The 23258-nt window shown below is 40.6% G+C and overlaps 1 protein-coding gene across 2 annotated transcripts in view; it reads left to right on the top strand.

Moving 5' to 3' along the window:
- ppp1r21 (protein phosphatase 1, regulatory subunit 21) overlaps positions 1-23258 on the top strand; it is a 64324-nt gene that overhangs the window by 35803 nt on the left and 5263 nt on the right. For both annotated transcript variants that reach the window (XM_067988742.1, XM_067988741.1), the window contains exons 11-20: positions 783-871; positions 2749-2885; positions 4033-4125; positions 10263-10390; positions 14549-14701; positions 15700-15792; positions 18366-18620; positions 19350-19385; positions 19726-19842; positions 22589-22687. In XM_067988742.1, the coding sequence (XP_067844843.1) occupies positions 783-871; positions 2749-2885; positions 4033-4125; positions 10263-10390; positions 14549-14701; positions 15700-15792; positions 18366-18620; positions 19350-19385; positions 19726-19842; positions 22589-22687 (1200 nt within the window). The remainder of the gene's footprint in view (positions 1-782; positions 872-2748; positions 2886-4032; positions 4126-10262; positions 10391-14548; positions 14702-15699; positions 15793-18365; positions 18621-19349; positions 19386-19725; positions 19843-22588; positions 22688-23258) is intronic.

Raw genomic sequence — 23258 nt, 5'->3', positions numbered from 1 at the left:
GTCTAACCACCTCCCCTTGACATTCAACGGCATTGCCATCGCCGAATCCCCCACCATCAACATCCTGGGGGTCACCATTGACCAGAAACTTAACTGGACCAGCCATATAAATACCGTGGCTACAAGAGCAGGTCAGAGGCTGGGTATTCTGCGGCGAGTGACTCACCTCCTGACTCCCCAAAGCCTTTCCACCATCTACAAGGCACAAGTCAGGAGTGTGATGGAATACTCTCCACTTGCCTGGATGAGTGCAGCTCCAACAACACTCAAGAAGCTCGACACCATCCAAGATAAAGCAGCCCGCTTGATTGGCACCCCATCCACCACCCTAAACATTCACTCCCTTCACCACCGGCGCACTGTGGCTGCAGTGTGCACCATCCACACTGCAGCTTCTTCGACAGCACCTCCCAAACCCGCGACCTCTACCACCTAGAAGGACAAGGGCAGCAGGCGCATGGGAACAACACCACCTGCACGTTCCCCTCCAAGTCACACACCATCCCGACTTGGAAATATATCGCCGTTCCTTCATTGTCGCTGGGTCAAAATCCTGGAACTCCCTTCCTAACAGCACTGTGGGAGAACCGTCACCACACGGACTGCAGCGGTTCAAGAAGGCGGCTCACCACCACCTTCTCGAGGGCAATTAGGGATGGGCAATAAATGCCGGCCTTGCCAGCGACGCCCACATCCCGTGAACGAATAATAAAAAAAAAGATGTATTAATGTGGATTGATGCACATATCAGTGAAAATCTGTTTTATCCCTTTTTTTTGAAGGAAACTACTGTGAAACTTAAACCATTTTCTGACATCTTTACTTCTTATGTTTGTTTCCTAAAGAAGATTCTACCATACCAATTAAAAAGGTAAATTCAGTTGAACCTTACAACTTGTATACAACACTGTGGAATGCTTTTTGTGCACTGCTAATGTAGAAGCTGTGTATCTAGAGATTGTTTCCAGTTTCATATTCCAGACATTTTTTTTCCATTATCCCTGCACACAATTGCTGGGGAGTCAGATTGCTAGAAATAGAAATTTGTTTTGTGATCAGGTCTGTTCATTGTGAAAACTTATCACCTTTTAAACCACAAAAATGCTCCTATTAGTTGAATGATATCCTTTCATCTCATGGCTACTGAAATGCAATGTAACACCACCAGATTTCCATCCAACTTTTAAGTCCAGCATTTTAAGACCAAAATCTCTCTGAATATGAATGATTAGCTCTGAAAGGTGGAGCATTTTTATATACAGTGGTGCAAAATTGGTGACTGCTAAAACATACCTTGCAACCAGGGACATGGACAAGAAGTCAATGGAGGTTTCACGCTCTTAAAATTGTAACTAGACAAGATGAAATAAAGGGTTTTTAAAAAAAAAAATAGCATTCCACTTTTTCCTCCCAAAGGTGGAGGTGGATGGAGCAGGGGTGGAGAAGACTTTATCATTAAGTGTCAGTGACTGTTGATGAGTCAGCTTTGAAATGGGCATACTGGCCACCAACTGTTTTTAAATTTAACATGTTCATTGTCACATCAGTAATGTCATAGCTCCAACAAATGGAATGAATAATATGTTAGGTTGGACTGCTTTAAAGCAGGAAAGTTCTGATCCCCCCCCCCACCCCATGGTTTTCAACACTCAATTGTGACATCATTGTGGGCATTCTAAGAAAGCTGATGAGAAACTTTTATCTGAATACGTTCTTTTTTAAATAAAGGCTGATGTACACACTTCACAAATGCACCACTGACTGCTAACTAGGGTCCATATCATTCTTTTTTATTTCCTTTTCCAAATTAAATCTGATAAATACCAACCTTAAACAGTGCTGTGGATTTACTTTTGAAAATAAGATTCCTCAGAATTATCTATTTACCTGCTTTGTACATCAATAACACTAATTTGTTGTCTATGTAAATTAAAAACATTTCATGGTTGATGAATAAGTAAATCAGACTCTTATCTAGCTCATTGGGAACTATTTGAGCATCTGTTAGCACAGGAAATGAGAAATACTTTTTTTTTTCACTGAACTTGATAAGTGACTCCTGCTTATCAGAATCTAGGTTAATTTGACAACATGGCTATGAATATCAGCTTGTCAAAGCTGCTATGCCCATTTTGTTTTAAACCAGACAGGGTAAGTGACTTCCTTTTAACAGAACCTGAGTTTTGTCAAAAAGTGGACATGTTGAGAGCCACCTGCATACTCATTTGTACAAACTCGCGTGTCATCTTGATTCCGATCCTATATCTGGTATTCACCAAATGAAAATTTGGATGATGCAGTTGTAGAGCACAGAAGTTAATATTTCTTTCTGGTGCAGTAATATCAGGCTAAACAGAGTTGATAATTTGCAGTAGATCTTTCTATCTTATTAGCCTGTGTTCAATTCTCCTTTTTTATATGTGGATTGTTTTTGAATGATTGATTTAGTGAACTTCTGATGCTTTTTCCTTAGGGGATTCAAGTGAGCATTGTTCACTCTTCTAGTTATCAGTGCCCTGCTATGGTATTGCCAATACTCATTAACAGCACATGGCGTTTAGTGTGGATAAGCACACACCTCCCATTGTGTCAATGAAGCTATCTTAAGATGTAAAGTTGGTTATTTGGTTTGAATAGAATTGTCTCAGTTCTGACTGACTTGTTCAGAAATGTACCAAAGAGTGAGTGACTTGGCTTAGATGCTTATAAGGAAATATTAATCGTTTTGCCTTGTTGAACTGCTTCTAGTTTGGAGGAGGAATGTGAGTATTCGCTCTGCACGGCTAATTTACAAGCAAGAAACATGGAACTGCAGAGTGACATGCAAAAGATGACTGCTGTCTTTGAAAAGCTGCAGGTTTACATAAGTCTCCTTGCTTTACCAAGTGAGTTCACAGAATGACTTTGTTGTTTTTGTCACTTAAGATTATCACAAAAGCAACCGTGTGTGTTCCTGGAAAGATCTGTCCCCAGAATGTTTCTATAGCTGGCTAGACGATGCATCTCAGTTTTGAGTGCTGCAGAGCCTACAGGTGGTGTAGAGGAGAGTAATGCGATTGATCAGATTATGGAAACAATGAGTTATGATGAGCAACTAATAATCTATGGTTTCTGCAGCCTTGGAGGGGACTCTTAGGGGTATATAAGATATTTAATAAGGTAGAGAAAGTAAACCCAGAACAGTATTTTCAGATACACTGTAGAAAAACAAGAAGGCATAGGTTCAGGCAAACTTAGGATGGTTGTCAGGAAATTTATCTTCACAGAGGATGATGAATAGATAGAAGGCAAGGAAGGGTTGTTAAGATCAGAACACTGGGCTTATTTAAGAAACAGCTCGATACTGAAATGGGAAACTTGAAGGGTCAGCGTTCTGGAACATGAGACCAAATTGGCCAAAGGGCTGCTTTCATCCAAATCTATTTTATCGTCTTGTTTGAGTAATTAATCCATAACTGTAAAGGAAGCAAAGATAATTCAAGGCCTGTCTCTTTTTCTTAAGTCTAAGGGCTAATTTCTTGGTTCAGGTCATTGCTATGTTCTTCTAACAATTAGATGTGCTGTGAGATGATCTCTTAGATTGATCTGAAGATGCAGTCTTAGTACATTGATTTTTGGGTGATAATCACATGTAAGGTACCAGATTTTATAGTGTGCATATTCTTTTGCTTTAATCCAATTACTTCAGTGGTGGGCTTGAGAATTTATTGGCCTTTTAGCTCTTGTCAGAAATTTTTGTCCATTATTGAATTGCATCATACCTGAGAAGTTAAGAATAAAAGGTGATTCTGCATAATTTATACAAATTAGCTTTTGGAAAAACATGTAATTTACTTGAATTTTAATTTGATGCCGTAGGAATGCTTTTTTCTGAAACTTGCTTGAAAGCTATGTAAGGTGACCGATGAGGCTGGTACTGAGCAAGCTTTATGCAGCTGGCAGTGGGGGGACATTTAAGGAAACCTTTTTTGCATGTTTGCAGTGCTGATGTGTGAAATTCATTGTTTTTTACTCTGCATCTTTTTCTTTTAGGTACAAAACCTGAAATGCTCCTTCAGACAAACTATAGTGTAGTTTTCACACAGCTTGCTGCTTGTCTTCATTCATTGCATGATGTCATGAAAGGTAAGTCTAAAAACAATAAAACAAAAGGCATTACTTATGGTCTTTTCAGTGAGACTTGTTTAACTATGCTTTTACAACAGCTTTGAAAGACAATAGCTATTTGAACTAAATAGCCAAAATAGTAGAATACAAATCAGAGGAGGCCATGCTCGAACTGTATTGTACTGTGGTCTAGTTCACAAAGATAAAATGTCAAGCACTAGGATCCGTGCAGGGAAGAATTGCACTTTTGAGCTCCAGTGTCACAAAGATCTGAGTTATGAGGAAAGATTGGAGAAGCTGGGGCTTTTCAGTCTTTTAAGGTGCTGTATAAATTCCTCCCCTTATTCCTTCTCTCCTGGAAAAGATAAATCTGGAAAATTATATTAAATTGCGTGAGTTGGACGAGGGACTGCAGGTTCCAATTAGTAAAAGGCAAATTTAGGACAGATATCAGGAAATGCTTCACACAATCAAGTTAACAACTCTAAGGGTGTGTATAATGTAATTCACTTTTTAATATAAAAAGTAACATGCATAGCAATGAACAGCACTGTACACTAATACAAAACACAGCTACTTGTCTACTCAAAATTGATTTCCCTTGATTTTCATGCAAAATGATCCTGATCAATTATATTTATGTAATTTGAATATTTGTATATTATAAACTGACTGCTTGTCCATTGTACAATAGCATTTATGAATAACAACTTGCGTTTATATTGCACTTTTAAAATAGTAAAACATCCCAAAGTGCTTTACAGTGACGTTATCAAACAAAATTTGACACTGAGCCACATAAATAGGTATTAGGACAGGCAACCAAAAGTTTGTTCGAAGAGATGGATATTAAGGAGCGTCTTATGGGAGGCGGAGAAGTTTAGGAAGAGAATTCCAGAGCTTAGGGCCTAGGCAGCTGCAGGCACGGCCGTCAATGGTGGAGCGATTAAAATCGGGGATACGCAAGAGGCAAGAATTGGAGGGGTGCGGAGATCTCGGAGGGTTGTAGGGCTGGAGGAGGTTCCAGAGATAGGGAGGGGCGAGGCCATGGAGGGATTTGAAAACAAGGATGAGAATTTTAAAATCGAGGTGTTCCTGGACTGGGAGAATTGTAGGTCAGCGAACACAGGGGTGATGGGAGAATGGTACTTGGTGCGAGTTAGGATACAGGCAGCAGAGCTTTGGATGAGCTCAAGTTTATGGAGGGTGGAAGATGGTAGGCCAGCCAGGAGAGCATTGGAATAGTCGAGTTTAGAGGTAACAAAAGCATGGATGAGGCTTCAGCAGCAGATGAGCTGAGGCAGGGGTGGAGACGGGCGATGTTACGGAGGTGGAAGTCGGCGATTTTGGTCATGGAGTGGATATGTGGTCGGAAGCTTATCTCCGGGTCAAATTAGATGCCAAGGTTTAAAACGGTCTGGTTCAGTCTCAGACAGTGGTCAGGGATAGGGAGGGATGGAATTGGTGGCTAGGGAATGGAGTTTGCGGCGAGGACCAAAGACACTGGCTTCGGTCTTCCAAGTATTTAGTTGGAGGAAAGTTTTGCTCATCCACTAACAGACAAGCAGTGTGACAAGTGAAAGACAATGGAGGGGGTCGAGAGAGGTGGTGAGGTAGAGCTGGTCGTCATTAGCATACATGTGGACCCTGACGTGTTTTCAGGCGATGTCGCCGAGGAGTAACATGTAGGTGAGAGATGGGAGGGGGTCAAGGATAGATCCTTGGGGGAATCCAGAGGTAATGGTGTGGGAGCAGGAAGAGAAGCCATTACAGGTGATTCTTTAGCTATGACTGGATAAATAAGAATGGAAGCAGGCAAGCCCAGTCCCACCCAGCTGGATGACAGAGCCTTAAACGTAGGAAAACATCTAAAAGTGCTTCACAGAGATTGCAATCAGGCAAAAATTGACACTGAGCCAAAGAAGGAGATATTAGGAGAGGTGACTAAAATCTTTGTCAAAGAGGTAGGTTTTAAAGTGGCGATGTTTACGGAGGGAATTCCAGAGCTTAGGGCCCAGACAGCTAAAGGCACGACCACCAATGGTAGGGAGAACATGCAAGAGACTAGAGTTGGAGGAATGCAGTTCTCGGAGGGTTTTAGGGCTGGAGGAGGTTAGAGATAGGGAGACGTGTGGCCTTGGAGGTATTTGAACGCGAGGATAAGAATTTTAAATTTGAGGCGTTGGTGGACTGAGAACCAGTATAGATCAGTGAGAGCAGGGGTGATGGGTGAGTGGGACTTGGGGTGGGGTTTAGGGTAAGGGGAGCAGAGTTTTGTTGGGTTCAAGTTTGTGGAAGATGGGAGGCCGACCAGGAGGCCTTAGAATAGTCGAGTCTGGAGATAAAAAGCAGTCATACTTTTTAATTTTTAAAAAATCTTTTTGTTCACTTTTTAAATATTCTATATTTTAGAGCTTTCAACACTTTTTTTTCATCCTTTATAAAACTTTTGCTTTCCTTTGTAGATAGACCCATTTCCTCTGAGTTAAAGGTTCAATATTAACTTAATATGTACCAACTGACCTAAACAAGTTATTTCCTGGATTAAAGTCCCTTTGGAATTGTTGAGAATATTTGCACTATATTTTGAATTCATCCAAGTAGTTTTAGACTCCAGTTCACTTGTATTTGTGTTCCGAGATTTGTTCTTCCACTGCAGTGTGTCTGAGCATTAAATGACATCACCAGTTTTCTGGCAGCTCCCTATGGGCTCCAGCTGCTTGTAATAGATCCATTGTGAATAAATCCATTCACTTACAAATGAGCCAGTTCCGTCCAAAACAAACTACATACTTGTCTTTCGTTTAAATTGGATTCTCAAAGTATTTTATGAAACCTTTGTATATTTGAGTTTACAATCCTATAAGTATTTTCATGTCATTGTAAGTTAACACATTTAATGAAAGTGTGTATTTTATGAAGCCATTGTACATTTTGATTACACTGCTCACAAGGAGTGTGTCAATATCTTCAGATTTCTTGGCATGACTATGCTTACACTGGAAAAATGCAGATCAAGGATTTGAGATAGCTTGTTCGACCTTGGTTTCTGCGAGTTACTTGGGCTTTGAGGAAAGGACCCTGCATACTCCTGACTATGTTGGTTGGGTTTTTGCCCTTCATGCTCAGAGTAGGGTGCTGTGCCAGAGGGAGGGCAGTTTGTGTTGAGTAAGCCTTCGAGAATGGGCCCCTGACTGCTTGGTATTTGCCCCAGTTCGAGGCAGAGGCAAGGCCTCACTTGTTCTGATTGTTATATGCCACATGATTGTTGTGGAGAGGGCTGCACTTCCCCACAGAGGGAGGTTACTGAATCATGCAGCTAGTAATAAGAATTAAGCTAGTCTGCTAACTACTGGGAGGCCCTCCCTCTCCAGTGGGCAAACCTAGCAAGCATTGGTCGTCTGATTGTAAGACCGTTTGTGGTCTTAACAGCCTCTTGCCTGCAATCCGAAATGGCTGGATGAAGGGACATGATCAGTGTATGTGAGAAGGATGTCCTTCTGGCCACAAGTTCCTCCAACAGTTACGTGGTATGGATGGATGGAATTTGTGAATCTTATATATGCAGTGTATGATCTTTGTGCATTTCTCTGCATTTGGTGGTGTTTAGAATCTGATTCCAGAAAGAGAAGGGTGAATATTCATCTTCAGCTTGGTGTGATATGTTCCATCTGGTTAGGTCAATATTTGTGCTGCATAGTCGAGGTGGAGGGGGTTCTTTTGTACAGGATGTCAAGTTTGGTGTGTACAATATAGGCCAAAAGTATTCAAAGCTGGACCCTGACCATGCAAAGGGATAAGATTCTTGTATTTATGCAGGAACATTCTATGTGAGACACATGCTTTCTGTTTTAGAGCAGTTGGGTGGAGTCTTTACCTTTCTTATGTTTAAACGCAAATGTGGCTGCCCTGAGAGTGCCTTGGATGGTCTTTGTATCCAGGACATATAGTGTAGAAGTTCAATAGGAGAGCATTAAGCTTCAGGAGTAGGGAATAGGCTATTAAGTCCCCTCTGGCCTATGTTGAAGCCTCTTCAGTGTTCTCTGTTCAGTGCTTCCTCTATGACCTTTTGTTCCAGGTCGTTCTGGGATTGCAGTCTTTTGTGCCTCTTGGCAGAGAAAAAAAGGTGATGATGAGGACTGCTTTGGTGGTTTCCCATTATAGTGTGGGAGAGATGTGGGATCACTGGTATTTGGTAATGCAGCTTACCAGGAGCTGGATAGGAACTCTGGGTCACCAAGAAGGGCAAAGTTGAGAATCAGTGTCTGGAGAGGCAAAAGTGGATAGCTGGAGTGAACTGGAGTGTAATCTGGGATATGATCTGCGATGGCTATTAACCCCATGTCACAGTGTGTGACTCAGAAGAAGCAGTGTACCCTGGAGTATATCCTTTGTGGGTTCAAATAGAAGATGAATTCCTTCTCTGGGGCATAGGATCTGCAAGGAGTACACTGGGCCCACGTCATTACACTTGTCGTCAGATTGTTCTGGCTGCTTGACCTTCGTACCTTGTGTCTGACGCGCAGCTGCCCCAGCGGTCGGCAAGCGCACTCACTGTGCCTTCCATAGTTGTGGCATATGTGGAGAATGCACGGAAGTCCTCATTCAGGGCATGGGCATTAAGCATTGTTACAGGTTCTCTCACTATTCAACCTTTATATTAGAATGGGGTGGCCGTCCTTTACAAGTATAACGGCCTCCAGAGAAGGGAAGTTTTTGCCTCCACCCCTACTTGGCTGAAACCCTTTTCTATGCATTTGTCACCTTCAGACTTGACAATTCCAATGCTCTCCTTGCCAGACTCCCATTTTTCAACCTCTGAACTTCAGTTTATCCAAAATTCTGCTGCCCATTCCCTATCTCTCACTAAGTCACCCATCACCCCTGCCCTTGCTGACATAACACTCGGTCGCCTAATGCCTCAAATTTAAAATTGTCAATCATCGTAGCCTCTTCTGTGGCCCCCCCCCCCCCCATCCCACTATTGATGGCCATACATTCAGACCAGAGGCCCCACACTCTGGAATTCCCTTCCTAAACAAGTCTACCTCCCTCTCCTCATTTAAGGCCCTCCTTGAAACCCACTTCTTTGACCAAGCTTTTGATCGCTCCTGCTAATATCTACTTTTTTGACAGTGTTCCATTTTTTTTCTTTTGATTACACCTCTGTGAAGCACCTTGGGTAACTTGTTTACATTAAATGCGCTGTATAAATGCAAGTTGTTGTTGTGGCCACCATCCTGCTCTTGAGTAGGAGGCAGCTGGCATTTGTTACACCCGTTATTTGTCCATTTGGTGAGATCTGAGTGGGAGAGGTGGACTTTTTGTAGGAATGTCACGTCCACCCATTCTGCCTTTAGGTAGGTCAGAATTTTCTTCCATTTGGTTGATTGAGTCCCATATCACTTAATATCACACTTGGCCTGGGGGTGGGAAATGGTGCTTGTACTTGATTATTTATCAGCCCAAATCTGTAGCTGGAAGCTGATTGTTTTAGCAGTCTTTTGGAGGATTTGCAAGTACACTGCAAAACATGTGGTAAATTGTTCAAAAGGTGCCTTTCTGGGATGGGGTTCTGGCAACAGCAGAGATTATTGTCTGGATTGATTTGTATTGGGTGTCCTTCCACTTTCTACAATATCTTCTATTCCCTACTCCTCCCTCTGGACTAAACCTTGTGGATTTTTGTTTGCAATGATTCAGTGCATTCCATTTATATTGGTATCACCTTCAATCTCAGATTCAATCTCAAATTCAAATAAATGTGCTGGTGGATAAAAAGTTCTGAGTATGCCTGGAATGCCAACAACTCCTGATGATTTGCTCCCTCCAGTGGATCAATCTCTGGGAAAAGGCTAGCTTCAAAATTTTCAGCTCCCTCCTGAAGGGAAGAAAAGTTGCCTATCTGAATAGAGTGAAGCACCTTTACCTTGTTGTATTCTGCATGTTAATGTCTATGGGCCACCTACCAAGGCATGTCTCACTTAACTGTCGGTCCCAGGTAGTCAGTATGTATCTTGATTAGTCATGTGTATCAAAATAACCTGCATAATCTTTGTGCAAAACAGAAATTCTTGGAAAAATGTGGTTTTAAAATTGCTATATTTTTGAGAAATCATTGTAATGAGATCTAATGAGTGTTTTTCTATTTTTAGATATCTCCAAGCACTACAGTCAGAAGGTTTCATTAGAGCACGAACTACCCACTATTACACAGAAGCTTAAAACTACCAATGACTGTATTCTTTCTTCTGTTGTAGCATTGTCAAATGTTACAGGAAAGGTAACTTCACATGAGCTGCAACTGCTACAAAATGAGGAAAATGTTATTGCCTGTTTTTAAATGGTCGCCACATTTGCTTACAACTAATGGAAGAAGTTATTTCTAATAATTAAATCGTAGATAATTTGCAGTAATTTTTAAACTCATTGAACTGAGTGCACAACCTGCTAAACAGGCCTCACAGATTCACAAAGTTCAGCACAGGAGGAGGCCATTTGGTCTGTTTTGCTCATGGCAGTGTTAGCTCTGCAGCTGGAGCTATCTAATCCCCTTTCCCTGTAACTATTTTTCCTTTTCAAATACTCATCCAGCAGGCTCACTTGCAGCAGATTTTTTTTTAAAAAAGCTTTCGAAGCTCAGAATTTGAAACAAAAACTGAAAATGTCCCACCTAAAGTGTTAACCTGTCTTTTTCAGGCTGATTTGTGCTTTTCCGGAGTTTTATTTATTTATTTCATTTGTTGGATTAGTTTGTAACAAAATAATGGAAGTGCTGATTTTTTAAATTTTATTTGACTGAATGGTTAACTGACTACTCACCAGCAGTAAAATCTCATTAGTGGGAAGACTGGCTAGTGTGTCGTAGTTAAACAAAATTGTCTACTGCACCATTTTCATTTTATAATGAGACCACTTGAATGCTGTCTTTCACAGTGTGTCTGCTAGTGGGTTAGTTCTGTTTTGGACACAGCATGCAATACACAGTACAAGTAAAATGGTGTGCGTGGGTGGAAGGTCAGCCTCCAGTAAAACCAGACCCATTCTTCTTCATTCTGTTTTAGTTGCAACAGGAAGTTAGGGTCACTAAAGCAGCCAGTTACTTGCTTATTACTTCCTCCTTCCCCCCCCCCCCCACCTTTCAATTTACTGGTAATAATTCAGTCTTTCTCACAAGTTACTTTGTAAGTGACCTCTGCACTCCACTCCTCCACCATCTCTAGTATACATTGATTAATATTTAAATGTTTATGGCATTCACTAAAGTATGAGAGTGGCTGCAGCTGTTCAACAGAATACTGCAGTATCATCATAAGTTTCTTCAACACATTGCAGAATTTAGTCCAGCAATAGGAAATGTAAATTGGTGCTGAAAATATTTCCCAGTGCAGGGTCCTTCTGGATGGATGAATTAACATGGTCCGAATGGCCACTATTGTTCAATCACATGTATGATTTGGAGTCAGTTGCTCAATGCAAATTGATCACATTTGCTGCTGATACCAAACTAAGGAGGACAGTGGAACTAGAAGAAACAGTTCCTACATTATGGAATGAGTTGTGCACAAAGTACAAAATGGGTAGGGCAAAATAAGTGTGTGGGCAGAACAATGGCAGATAAAATGTAATGCAAACAAATGCAAAGTACTGCACATAGGAAGGGAAAATAAGTGATACATGTATTCCATAAATGGTGTTGAACTAACTAAGGACAAAAACTGAAAGATCTAGGGATCTTAATAAACTCGACACTAAACATGTCCATCCAATGCAGAGAAGCAGTCAACAAAGCCAGCAGAATGTTGAACTACATAGCCAAAACAGTAGATAAGTCTAAGGAAGTAGTAATCAAACTGAATGGCACTCTGGTCAGATTTTACCTTGAGTACTGCATCCATTTCTGATCATCAAGACACAAGTGAGACGTTGAAGTGTTGAACGCAGTGCAGAAAAGAGTGACAAGTGTTTGAGGTACAAGTCTCTGAGAAAGACTGGATCTCTGTCCCAGCCAGAAACAGGTCCAGCTCTCTCTTGAAGGAATTCAGTGAATTGCATCCACCACATGAGCCGGTAGTCTGTTCCAGAGGTCCACTATTCTCTGGGAACAGGCTTCCAGCTCGTGCAGTGGACACCGATTTGCTGTATTCCTCTGTTGGGAACGAACCATAAATCCTTATTTGAATCTAATCTGGCCTCGGGCTGTAATAATGAGGCATTTTGCATTGCGAGTGTCACGCAAAGTTTCTGCAAAAGTGTCCTTCGGAAATATATTTGGAACTCTTTTTTTTCTTGGAAAAACAAGAGTTTTTATGCTCATAAGTGAAATGTTTGGATGTGAGGGTCAATACAGCAGGAATATATGGTTTCAGCAGGAAGAGGAAAGCTGTCTGTTCACACTCGCTCACCTGACGAAGGAGAAAGCCTCCGAAAGCTTGTGATTTTTAAATAAAACAGTTGGACTATAACCTGGTGTTGTAAGATTCCTTACATTTGTTCAGATGCAGAGCAGCAGATGGTGATCTAGACGGGTGAGCAGATAATTCCAATTGAAAAGCTAAAGATAAGATCATGTGAAGCTTAAGATATTGGAGCTGCAAAGTCGGCTATTCACACTTTGTATCTTGGTGTGTACCAGAGTGAATTAAATTCCAGTGCATCAGCAAAGCAGGTAATTCAGTGCTGGCAAAGAAAACTGCACAACGATTCAGCATTTTGTACAATGAACGTGTCTCCACAATTGGTGTGTTTCAAAATCTCTAGAAGGGGGCCATGCACAACACAATGTGGAATGGTAATGATATAGGTTGCACTGATGGCTGCTGCTGTATGTCTACAAAATGAAGACTTCTGCTCAAATTGTATTTGGGGAAAATCTGTTCAGTATTACAAAAATATTAACACTTCCTAGCTCTTTTTTTGTAGAAATGGGATAGTCCAATTTATGGACTGTTTAGTCAGCTCACTAGTGGTATCTATCATTTGTGTATGGCTATGTTAATCAATAGTCCTTATTTGTCAAAATAGAAAATGTGTAAAGGGTTACAATTGGCCACTGTCTCCATATTTTGAACAATGGTAATTCATCTGTTTGGAAATTTGTTTTTTGCTGATTTGCAGGCTGTTAATGTTTAAAAGAAGCATTAGTTTTGTTTAAAATGGGATTATGGCCAGTAAAATTCTTTGTGAATTGTAGCATAAGGGAATAGTTTCCACATGATAGACTTGTGAGCAAAATGGAAGCCCATAGGATTAAAGGGGTAGTGGCAGCATGGATATGAAATTGGCTAAGGGACAGAAAGCAGAGAGTAATGGTGAATGGTTGTTTTTCAAACTGGAGGGAAGTATATAATGGTGTCCCCCAGCGGTTGGTATTAGGATCACTGCTCTTTTTGATGTATGTTAATGAACTGGACTTGGGAATAGGTGGCACAATTTCAAAGTTTACAGATGAGACAAAACTTGGAAATATAGTAAACAATGAGGAGGATAGTAACAGACTTCAGGAGGACATCAACAGACTGGTGAAATGGGCAGACACATGGCAAATGAAATTTAACAGTGAGAAGTGATGCATTTTGGTAGGAAGAATGAGGAGAGGCAATATAAAGTAAATGGCACAATTTTAAAGGCTGTGCAGGAACAGAGACCTTGGGGTATTTGTACACAAATCTTTGAAGGTGCAGGACAAATTGAGAAGGCTGTTTTTAAAAAAGCATATGGCATATTTGGCTTTATAAATAGGCATAGAGTACAAAAGCAAGGCTGTTATGAATCACTAGTTAGGCCCCAGCTGGAGTATTGTGTCCAATTCTGGGCACCATGTCAAGGCCTTAGAGCGTGTAGAGGAGATTTACTAGAATGGTACCAGGCATGTGGGACTTCAGTTACATGGAGAGACTAGAGAAGCTGGGCTATTCTCCTGAGAGCAGAAAAGGTTGTGGGGAGATTTGATAGAGGTGTTCAAAACCCTTCATGATTTTGATAGAGTAAATACGGAGAAACTGTCTCCAGTGCAGAAGTCAGTAACTAGGGGACACCGATTTAAGGTAATTTGCATAAGAACCAGAGGTGAGATGAGAATTTTTTTTAATGCAGCAAATTCTGATTTGGAATGCACTGCCTGAAAGGGTGGTGGAAATAGACTTGCTAATAACTTTCAAAAGGGAATTGGATAAATACTTGAAGGGGAAACATTTGCAGAGCTATGGGGAAAGGAATGGGACTAATTGGATAGCTTTGCCAAAGAGCCGGCACAGGCATGATGGGCCGAATGGCCTCCTGTTCCATATCATTTTCTCTGATTCAATGTTTTAAAAATGTTAAGTGATTTACAAAAGGCCTGGGTAGTTATTTTATTGTTATAGCTACTGAGGTGGCAGCACTGTTTACATAGTCTGTTTTACGGCCTCTGAGAGGTTTTGTATTGTTTTTGTTTCTCTAGATTGGTACGTTCTTCAGCAACAATCTGGACTTCTTTACGGCTCCTTCAGTGTATGGCTCAAAGGGAGGAATGGGGATAATTGACCCTCTCTCTGCAGAGTGTATGCTGGAGAACAAGAAGAAAGCAGCTGCTTATATTAAGTCTCTAAGGAAGGTTTGTATACATATGCTAATGTTAAACATTGTGTGATTTCATGCTGCATCTGATGCTGGGATAGGGGAAGGAAATAGGGTAGGGGATTGAAACAAGAATCTCAATTTGTTTGAGCAAGTAGCTTCTGCACAGCTCTCATGCTATTCAGTAATGGCTATTCCAGTTCAGTAGCTGGGTGTTCTGGCCTGTAGCGGGGTCATTCATGTATGTAGTCTGATCAATTCTGAACTATTTAGCAAAACTAGTCCACGAATTGTTTATCTTTGTAACTTGATATCGAAGAAATTATCAAATGGGTCATGAATTGCCTGGACCATCATTATCCTATTTTTGCCGTTCACCCATGTCAAGTTGTCCTCTACAATTTTCATGTGCCTGTCACATATGGATTGGATAATTGAAAACTGATATGTTCCAATAAATATTAGATTGTATAAATAACCAACAAATATTTGTCAGTAGTTCTTTTATGTAGTGCAATTATAAAGCACTGAATCTATTTATTGTAGTTTTATTACATCAAAACAGCTGAATTGCTGCTAAGTTTTGGGTGGGTGTATTTAATGTGTTCCATATGCATGTCATGTACAGTGGGGGGGGGGAGGAAAGAGAGAGGAGAGAGATGGGGAGGACCAGGACCAGTACCACAGGGGAGAGGGAACAAGGGCCTGACTGGGTGGTTGCAGTAAGTCCATGAATCTGTGCCTGGCATGAGATCCAGTTGGAGAGACAATAAGAATAAGGAAGGGGACCAACTAGAGGTAGTGCAGGAGAAACGTCTTGGGGTAGCAACAGTGGTTGAGACCAGCGGCAACGTTGATTATCAGAAACATATTAAAGCTTGTAAAGACAGGGAGAGGATGACCAATGGACAGGATGAAACATTTGGTGACCGATGTATTTTGAAGAGTTTTGGAATGCACTCAATATTGTTTGTTTTGTTGCATGGACCCTTTTTTTAGTGTTGGAGGTTACGTAATAGAATAATCTTGTTACAGTCTTGTCCAGGATCGGTGCCTTACGAACAGGCTTTGGCAAATCGCAGGACCCTTCTAAGTTCTACTGAAAGCCGTGAAGGTCTTTCACAACAGGTAATGCATCTTTAGTGTTGTTGCTTCAGGAATTTTGGCAGAAAAACTGAAATAGCTAAGAAACACTTAAAATGACCAGCTAGAAGTCATAAAATGCATTCTTCTGGTAAAATTAAACAGCTAAAGAGGAACTTTGTGTAATAATTTCCACTTGATTTTAAAATACATGGAGTGCTATGCTGTGCACCCTGTCATTTCTTGCTTTGGACATCTGTTTGCCATCTGAGGCCACAGGCATAGCCCACAGCTGAGGTCACCTGAATTATTCCCTGCTGAGCATTAGGTTTATGCAAAGGAGACGAAAACACTACGGCCTGGAATTTCTGCAAATGGCATAACTGGCAAGTTACCCCAAAATTTATGCCAATCTTGCAGTCAGCAACTTATGCCATAATTTCCTGAGGATCTCATTAGCATACCCTGGAACATAAAAATCAGCGTAAAACAAGCCGAAATCAGCATTAATGACCAGGGCCCGAGGAAAGCATGGAGCTTATACAAAGATATAGTTAAAGAAGGAATATGGCATATCAAAATTAATGTTTGAAGCCATCAAACCATGATTTATGCACATTAAGCACAGCAGGTTTCAGAAAATGCAATCGTGGAAACTTATCCAATTTTTAATGTAACTCATTCTGATGCTGTGGAATACATTCAAGGATATAAAAAATAAAATGTAGGTCTCGAGAAATAAAAAAAAATGACTTTAAAAAATTGCCGTAAAACACAAGAAATATGACTTTGGGTCTGTCCCTAAAATTTTAAGCATAAATTTACAGCCTGTTCAGAACTTAAATAAATGCAAGAAACCTTGCGTTCTCTGGCCTATTGCATGGGGCGGAGCTATGTTAATGAGCAGTAGAGGTTTTGCTGAATTGATGCAAACAATTGAGTAAACTCGGACATAGCGTGAAAAAACAGGTGTAAGACGTGCCCGAATTTCCTTTATCTTTTGCGCTGAAAATTGGCATTATGTCGTACTTATGCCATTATTTCTGTGCAAGTTTTCAGAAAATTCCAGGACTTGATATTAAATATGGCCCATGTGATGCGCCTTTTTTTTTTATTGTCCTGAAATCCAAGTCTGTATCCTATGTAAACTTTTTTTGAAGTCAATTTTCAAAAGTATATTTAAGTAGAAGGGGGAAAAGAAGGCATTTTTAAGGTTAATGCGTTCCATTTCTGGGAGAATGAATTCTCACAAGAACGAGGCCAAGTAGCCTGAATTAGGGAATAAAGTTGCTGAGTGAGAGCCGCCAAGTGTTGGAAAGAGCAATCTTCCTGAACTTTCACCTACCCCAGAAAACAGAACAATGGATTAACTTCATTCTTAACTGCGTTGACTCATTTAAGGAAGGCTTGTAAAAATTCATTCTCCCAGACACTGAACTCTTTAACCTTCTACTCAGCAGATCTTCAAGTCTCTATTAGCAGCCTTTAAGTCTTTAAATCAAATTTGCCTACATGTCAGTCATGCATTGCAAAAACAATTCATAGTATTTTGTATTTATTCATCCATGGGATGTGGGCGTTACTGGCAAGGCCAGCATTTATTGCTCATCCCTAGTTGACCTCACAAAGTGGCTTGCTGGCAACTTCAGAGGGCAGTTAAGAGTCAATCACATTGATGTGGGACTAGAGTCACATTTAGGTCAGACTAAAGGTTTCCTTTCTTAAAGAACATTAGCGAACCAGTTGGGTTTTTGCCACAGTCCGATAGCTTCATGGTCACTTTTACTAATTCCAGATATTTTTAAACTGAATTCAAATTCTCAAACTGCTATGGGATTTGAATTTGTGTTCTCTGGATTATTAGTTCAGGTCTCTGGATTACTAGTCCAGTAACAGAACCACGACACTACCATACCCAATATGAAGCTCTTTGAAATGTTTTGACTTGACATGGCTCTTACAGAAATGTTTAATTTTCCTGCCATTACTTTCATTTTTCCAATTCTGTACCAACATCTTTTCAGATCTTTACAATGCAAGTTCAAACTGTGCTAGAGAGAGAAACTTGATGTACTGCAACAAGCTACTGCAGATATTACAGAAGCAAGTTGACAATAAGTGCAAAAATATCTTTGAACATTTACTTCATAAAGGTTTTTATATATAATACAGACTTGGAGTTCAGGTCAATAAAAAAAAAAATAAGGCACACCATATGCAAAAAAAAAAGTTACTTAAAACAAAGAACTGGCTGTGTGCAGCCAAGCCTGAAGTCAAAGCCAGCAAATTAAAATTTGTGAGGAAGAGATCACCACGCATAATTGCGACGCGCCGATCAAAAGGTTAAATGACTGGAGTCTTAATGATGGGTCAAGGACTTCTGGTGCAAAGGCAAAATATGAATTACAAAGTGCTCTTGACATTAATCTCAACACAGGTAAAAGGAGAAAGGCTGTACATTACCATGGGTCATATTTGCATAAGTCCTGGGTGGCAGACCAGAATATGTAGAAGCTTGGGAGCAGTTCACCCACCTGCCCTATTAGCTGTGGTCTGCAGGATGGCACAACAACCTAAAGAAGAAACAGGTAACCATGTAGTATTCCCAACCTCTGCAGGTGCAACAAAGCCAAGAGAAGATAGCAAAACTGGAACAGGAGAAAGAGCACTGGATGCTGGAGGCTCAACTAGCCAAAATAAAATTGGAGAAGGAGAATCAGCGTATAACCGACCTGGAAAGTCAACTTAAAATTACACTCACCGGGCAGATGCCTTCAGTTGATTCTATCCAGGAGAATGGCTCTATTCCCAAAATCGAAGAGTTGCAGCTTATTGAAAAGGACTCCAAAGAACCAGTTAGAAGTACAAGTCTGGTAAATGGTGTAAAACTTAAATTCAGTAGGACTGTGAATTAAGCTCTTGCTCTTTTGGTTAGTTTTCTCTGTCTCTTCCTGAAAATGATAGCCTTTACACTGTGATGCAGTTCCCATGGGAATTGACTGCCCTTCCAGTGCCTCTCAGGAGAGCATTTTTCATGAGTGAGCCAAGACTGAGTTTCAGCAGGCTGTTTTACCAAGAGGGTATCACAGCCAAGGCCAATTCTGTCTGCACTGGATACCAATTTGCTAGCTGATTTTACAACCTTTTTTTCTCCCCTTCCTCCCCCACTGCACCACCTCGAAAGTCTGAGGTGCTGAGGTCGTTTGTAGCTCTTGCTGTCGCTCTGACTGAGACTATTGAATCGAGGACCATCTTGGTCTTACGGCTCAGTTTTACACTGGGCAGTGATTTACCAGCTGAGCCTTTGGGGCAGCACGTTCTGGTGACCTGAGTCAAAGCCAGCAAATTTACATTTGTCCTAAGTTTAGGAATTTGTGAAGTGTCGGTTTCGTGAAGTAACCTAAGCTTACGCTATTTAAAATATGTGACCTGATTTTTCATCTATCAAAAAGGATGTAACTTTATGTCCATTTTCCCTAAACCATTGCTTCATATTCTAGCAAGTCCTCTCCTTTTCCTTGTGATGTACATTTAACAAGTTTTCAGTAGCCTGAATTTGTCCATTAGTCTTGAGCTGAATGAAGTATGTTTTTCTTTGTTAGGTTGGAATGCTGACCACTTCCACCATCAACAGTGAGGTACAGTGATACCCTATGAGTTCTTTGGAAATAAATTGAATTAAATGTACTGCAATGCTTACGTTTCTTATTTTTGAAGTGAACAAATGTTAGTGTAGTTGTGTTTCATTGTTAAAAACTAAAAATTTGGTGCTTCATTTTTTAGTTATGGTGTAAGCTTGCAGTTGTAACTGATCAGATTGAGGAGCTTATGCAGAAACTGATGTAGAATGTAGATTTAAAGTAGTTTGCAGATGACATTTTAAATGTTTGTTTAAATTAAACTGGCAGGTTTTGAAATGTCATCATAAAGTGTTCACCAGTCACAGCTAAAGTAATATCCCATGTGTGTATCTTTTAGATTCCAGATGAGGAGTCACGCGAACAGTTGATCAAAAGTCACTACATGATGAGGGTGGCAGAGCTAACTTCACAGCTTCAGCTAGCAGACAGCAAGACAGTGCATTTTTATGCAGAGGTAATACTGATGACTTGTAACAGGCTTTTAGTGTTGACATTTTCAAATCTTGTGCACAAAATCGAAAAAGAATTCTTCATTTGAGAGATGATGCAAGTAAACATACTCGCCTAAAAAAGCTGTATTTTTACATTGTTGCATAGGAATTCTGTGAATCTCTGAAAATCAGTATGTTTTCTTACACTTTGCATTTTGCTGAAGGAAGAATAAATTTGCAATTATATAGCATCCACAACCTCAGCGCGTCCCATAGTACTTCAGAACCAATGAAGTACTTTGAAGTGTAGTCGCTGTTGTAATATAGAGAAATGTTGGAGGCAATTTGCACACAGCAAGGTCCCACTAACAGTGAGATAAATGATCAGATGACCTGTTTTAGTGATGGTTGAGGGATAAATTCCCTGGACACCGTGGGACTCCATTGCTCTTCTTTGAATAGTGCCATTGGGCCTTTTATGTCTGCTTGAGAGGGCCCCCTTTAATGTCTCATCTGAAATATGACACCTCTAACAGTATAGCACTCCCTCACTGGTGCACTGAAATGTCAGCATAGATTATGTGCTCAAGTCTCTGATGGTTGTATTAAAACTGAATTTACTTTGAGAGGGCAGCAATATTTATGTACTGGGATAAAGGATTTTTTTTTCTGTTCCCATCTTCTTAGTTCGCTGGCTTGAGGGCTTGAGTCGAGTCTACAGCACAGAAACAGGCCTTTCGGCCCAACTGGTCTATGCCAGCGTTTATGCTCCACACAAGCCTCCTTCCATCTCTTTTCATCTAACCCTATCAGCATATCCTTCTTTTCCTTTTTCCCTCATGTGCTTATCTAGCTTCCCCTTAAATGCATCTATGCTATTTGCCTCAATTACTCCTTGCGCGTTCTAGATTCTTACCACACTTTGTGTAAAGAAGTTTCTCCTGAATTCCCTATTGGATTAATTAGTGACTATCTTATATTTATGACTTCTAGTTTTGGACTTTCCCAGAAGTGGAAACATCTTCTCTATATCCACCCTATCAAACCCTTTCATTATCTTAAAGACCTCTATTCTATCAGGTCACCCCTCAGCCTTCTCTTTTCTAGAGAAAAGAGCCCCAGCCTGTTCAGCCTTTCCTGACAGGGCCGTGGGATCTTATACGCCCACCTGAGAGGGCAAACGGGGCATCAGTTTAACATCTCATCCGAAAGATGGTCGTGCCCACCAACCGCTCCCAGGGCCCTGCAATGCTATAATAATGGATTGGTAAAGTAAATGGGTGTCGTGGAATGAACCTCCTCCTGATTCTTGCTTCTAGCAAAGAAGCCCCCACTTTCTGCTGTGCGTTTCCCTCAACAGCACATTTCAGATCAGCAACTCAGCGAGAGATACTGCAAACATGATTTTCATTATTTGTTCCAGAGCAATGCATATTTGAGCTCTGTGTGTCCTGCTGTCCTTTTAATATATTTGGGGGAGCCATAAGGAAGCTGCACAGTTGGAAAGTATGTCAGCTTCACGATGCTGTGGAAGGAAATGGGTTTGTGCCCAGAATATTTCTGAGTTCCCAATCAACTTTATCTCTGCCGGAACTGCCAGGCAGAGAAGAGTTACCTTCTCACCTCAGCCCACTTGCATACCTACCAGGAGCTGAGTACAAAGTGGCACTGTTGAAGCGAATTGCCAGCCTTCCATCTCATTCAGGGAATTTACGTGGTCCATGGAGCCTACAGATAGAAATGAAGAAAAATTGGTTTACCACTGGACAGTATAGCAGGCAGTGAGCATTGACCTCTTTTATTTGGAATTTGTTTTATTGAACATGAATCATGATACTCTACAGTGATATCTGTTTTTATAAAGATCTGTTTTTTTAGATTTCCAGCATCCACAGTATTTTGCTTTTGTTGTAATGGTAGAGAATCCTTGATCTTGTTTTACAGATTAAACGGCTTACCATGTTTGTTTATTTTAGACAAATATTTATGAAGTAGAAACTTGATTATTTTCAGAGTGTATAAATAAAAAAAAATTGCCAACGCTGAAAAACTGAAAACATAAAATGTTAGAAATGCACAGGTCCTTCTGCAATCTGTTAAAAGATTAACATTTCAGGTGTACTTCAGAACTGAAACTGAAAGATATGCAAGCTCCTTTTGTAGGATGGAAAAAGGGGGGAAAAGTAAGGGGTGAAGAGGCAACAATCACCGAGAGGAAGTTATTGGATAGAATGACCTAGACACCGCTTACTAGAGGAGCAGGAACCTGTTAAATGATATGAGGCAATGCATAGATATTGGATGAACAAAAGAATATGCTAATAAAAAAGCATATGAAAGCCATGAAGTTCAAATTGAGTACAGAAAATGTTGGAAATTCACAGGCGATCTGATTTGCACTGTGAGCAACAAATACTGTATACTCACTCATTAGAAGTCATACAAATAGCAGTCTCACAGGGAAGGAGTGTTTGAGGCCCTGTCCAATAGTTTGGGAAGAGGTGAATGGACAGATGTTGCATTTACACAGGGAAGTGCCAGGGAAAGGGCAGCTGGAAGTTGAGGTGGAGGAAAAAGGCATCCTGGAGGGAACACTCTATTCAAATGAGAGTTGATTTAAGTTAAAGGGTGTGGAATCAAATATTTCAAATCCACATGCTCCAGCTGCATTGGGGCAGGTTTACAGACTGCAGTTACTTTCTAGTTAAATTACTGCATGAATTTGAAAGCTTTTATACAGAGTGACGTCTTTTTTTTATAAATTTGTAGTGCCGAGCCCTTGCGAAACGGTTAGCATTGGCAGAGAAGTCCAGAGAAACCCTCTCAGAAGAAATAAAAGCTGCCAATCAGAACATTGTGCGATTGCAGGTAGGAAGAAATGTAAACTCGCTTGTGTGCCGATTCTTGGCTAAACATATCCAATAGCATCCAGCTCTGTGTCCATTTGTAGCAGGATGTGTGTGTTTGTGTATTAAAATAAACAATTAAATTGGGGTAATGTTTCTGGTGCAGGGACTAAGTATGTCAGAATGCAGACGAATGTCTGAACCAGTAACTTGTCTACTCATTGTGCTGTTGTCAAGATGGTCCAAAGGGGAAGTAACTCTGTTTCTGCATTTAACCAATGCATTGCACAATTAATGGGATCTATTGGGTTATTCTGCTCTTGCAAGTGTCTATATGATATCGTTTAAATTTGTACAATAGATCTAGAGATGTTTATGTACTTGGGAAATTTAATTTTTCTCAGGATGATCAACCAGTGGGACCGACTTCCAGAGGCTGCAGTGAAGAAGCTATCAGATCTGCATGCACTTAGTCCATTTTTTTGCTAGACTCATCCCCATGTACCTCCCTCTCTTTTCCCCCTCGCTCCCCAGGTGGCCACAAGTCAGGAATTTTACCTTCCTCCTAATTACCTAGCTTTCAAAAATGTGTC

The sequence above is a fragment of the Heptranchias perlo genome, chromosome 8, assembly GCF_035084215.1.
Source record: "Heptranchias perlo isolate sHepPer1 chromosome 8, sHepPer1.hap1, whole genome shotgun sequence".
NCBI classification, from domain to species: Eukaryota; Metazoa; Chordata; class Chondrichthyes; order Hexanchiformes; family Hexanchidae; genus Heptranchias; species Heptranchias perlo.
This window is presented reverse-complemented; position numbering and strand designations above follow the sequence as displayed.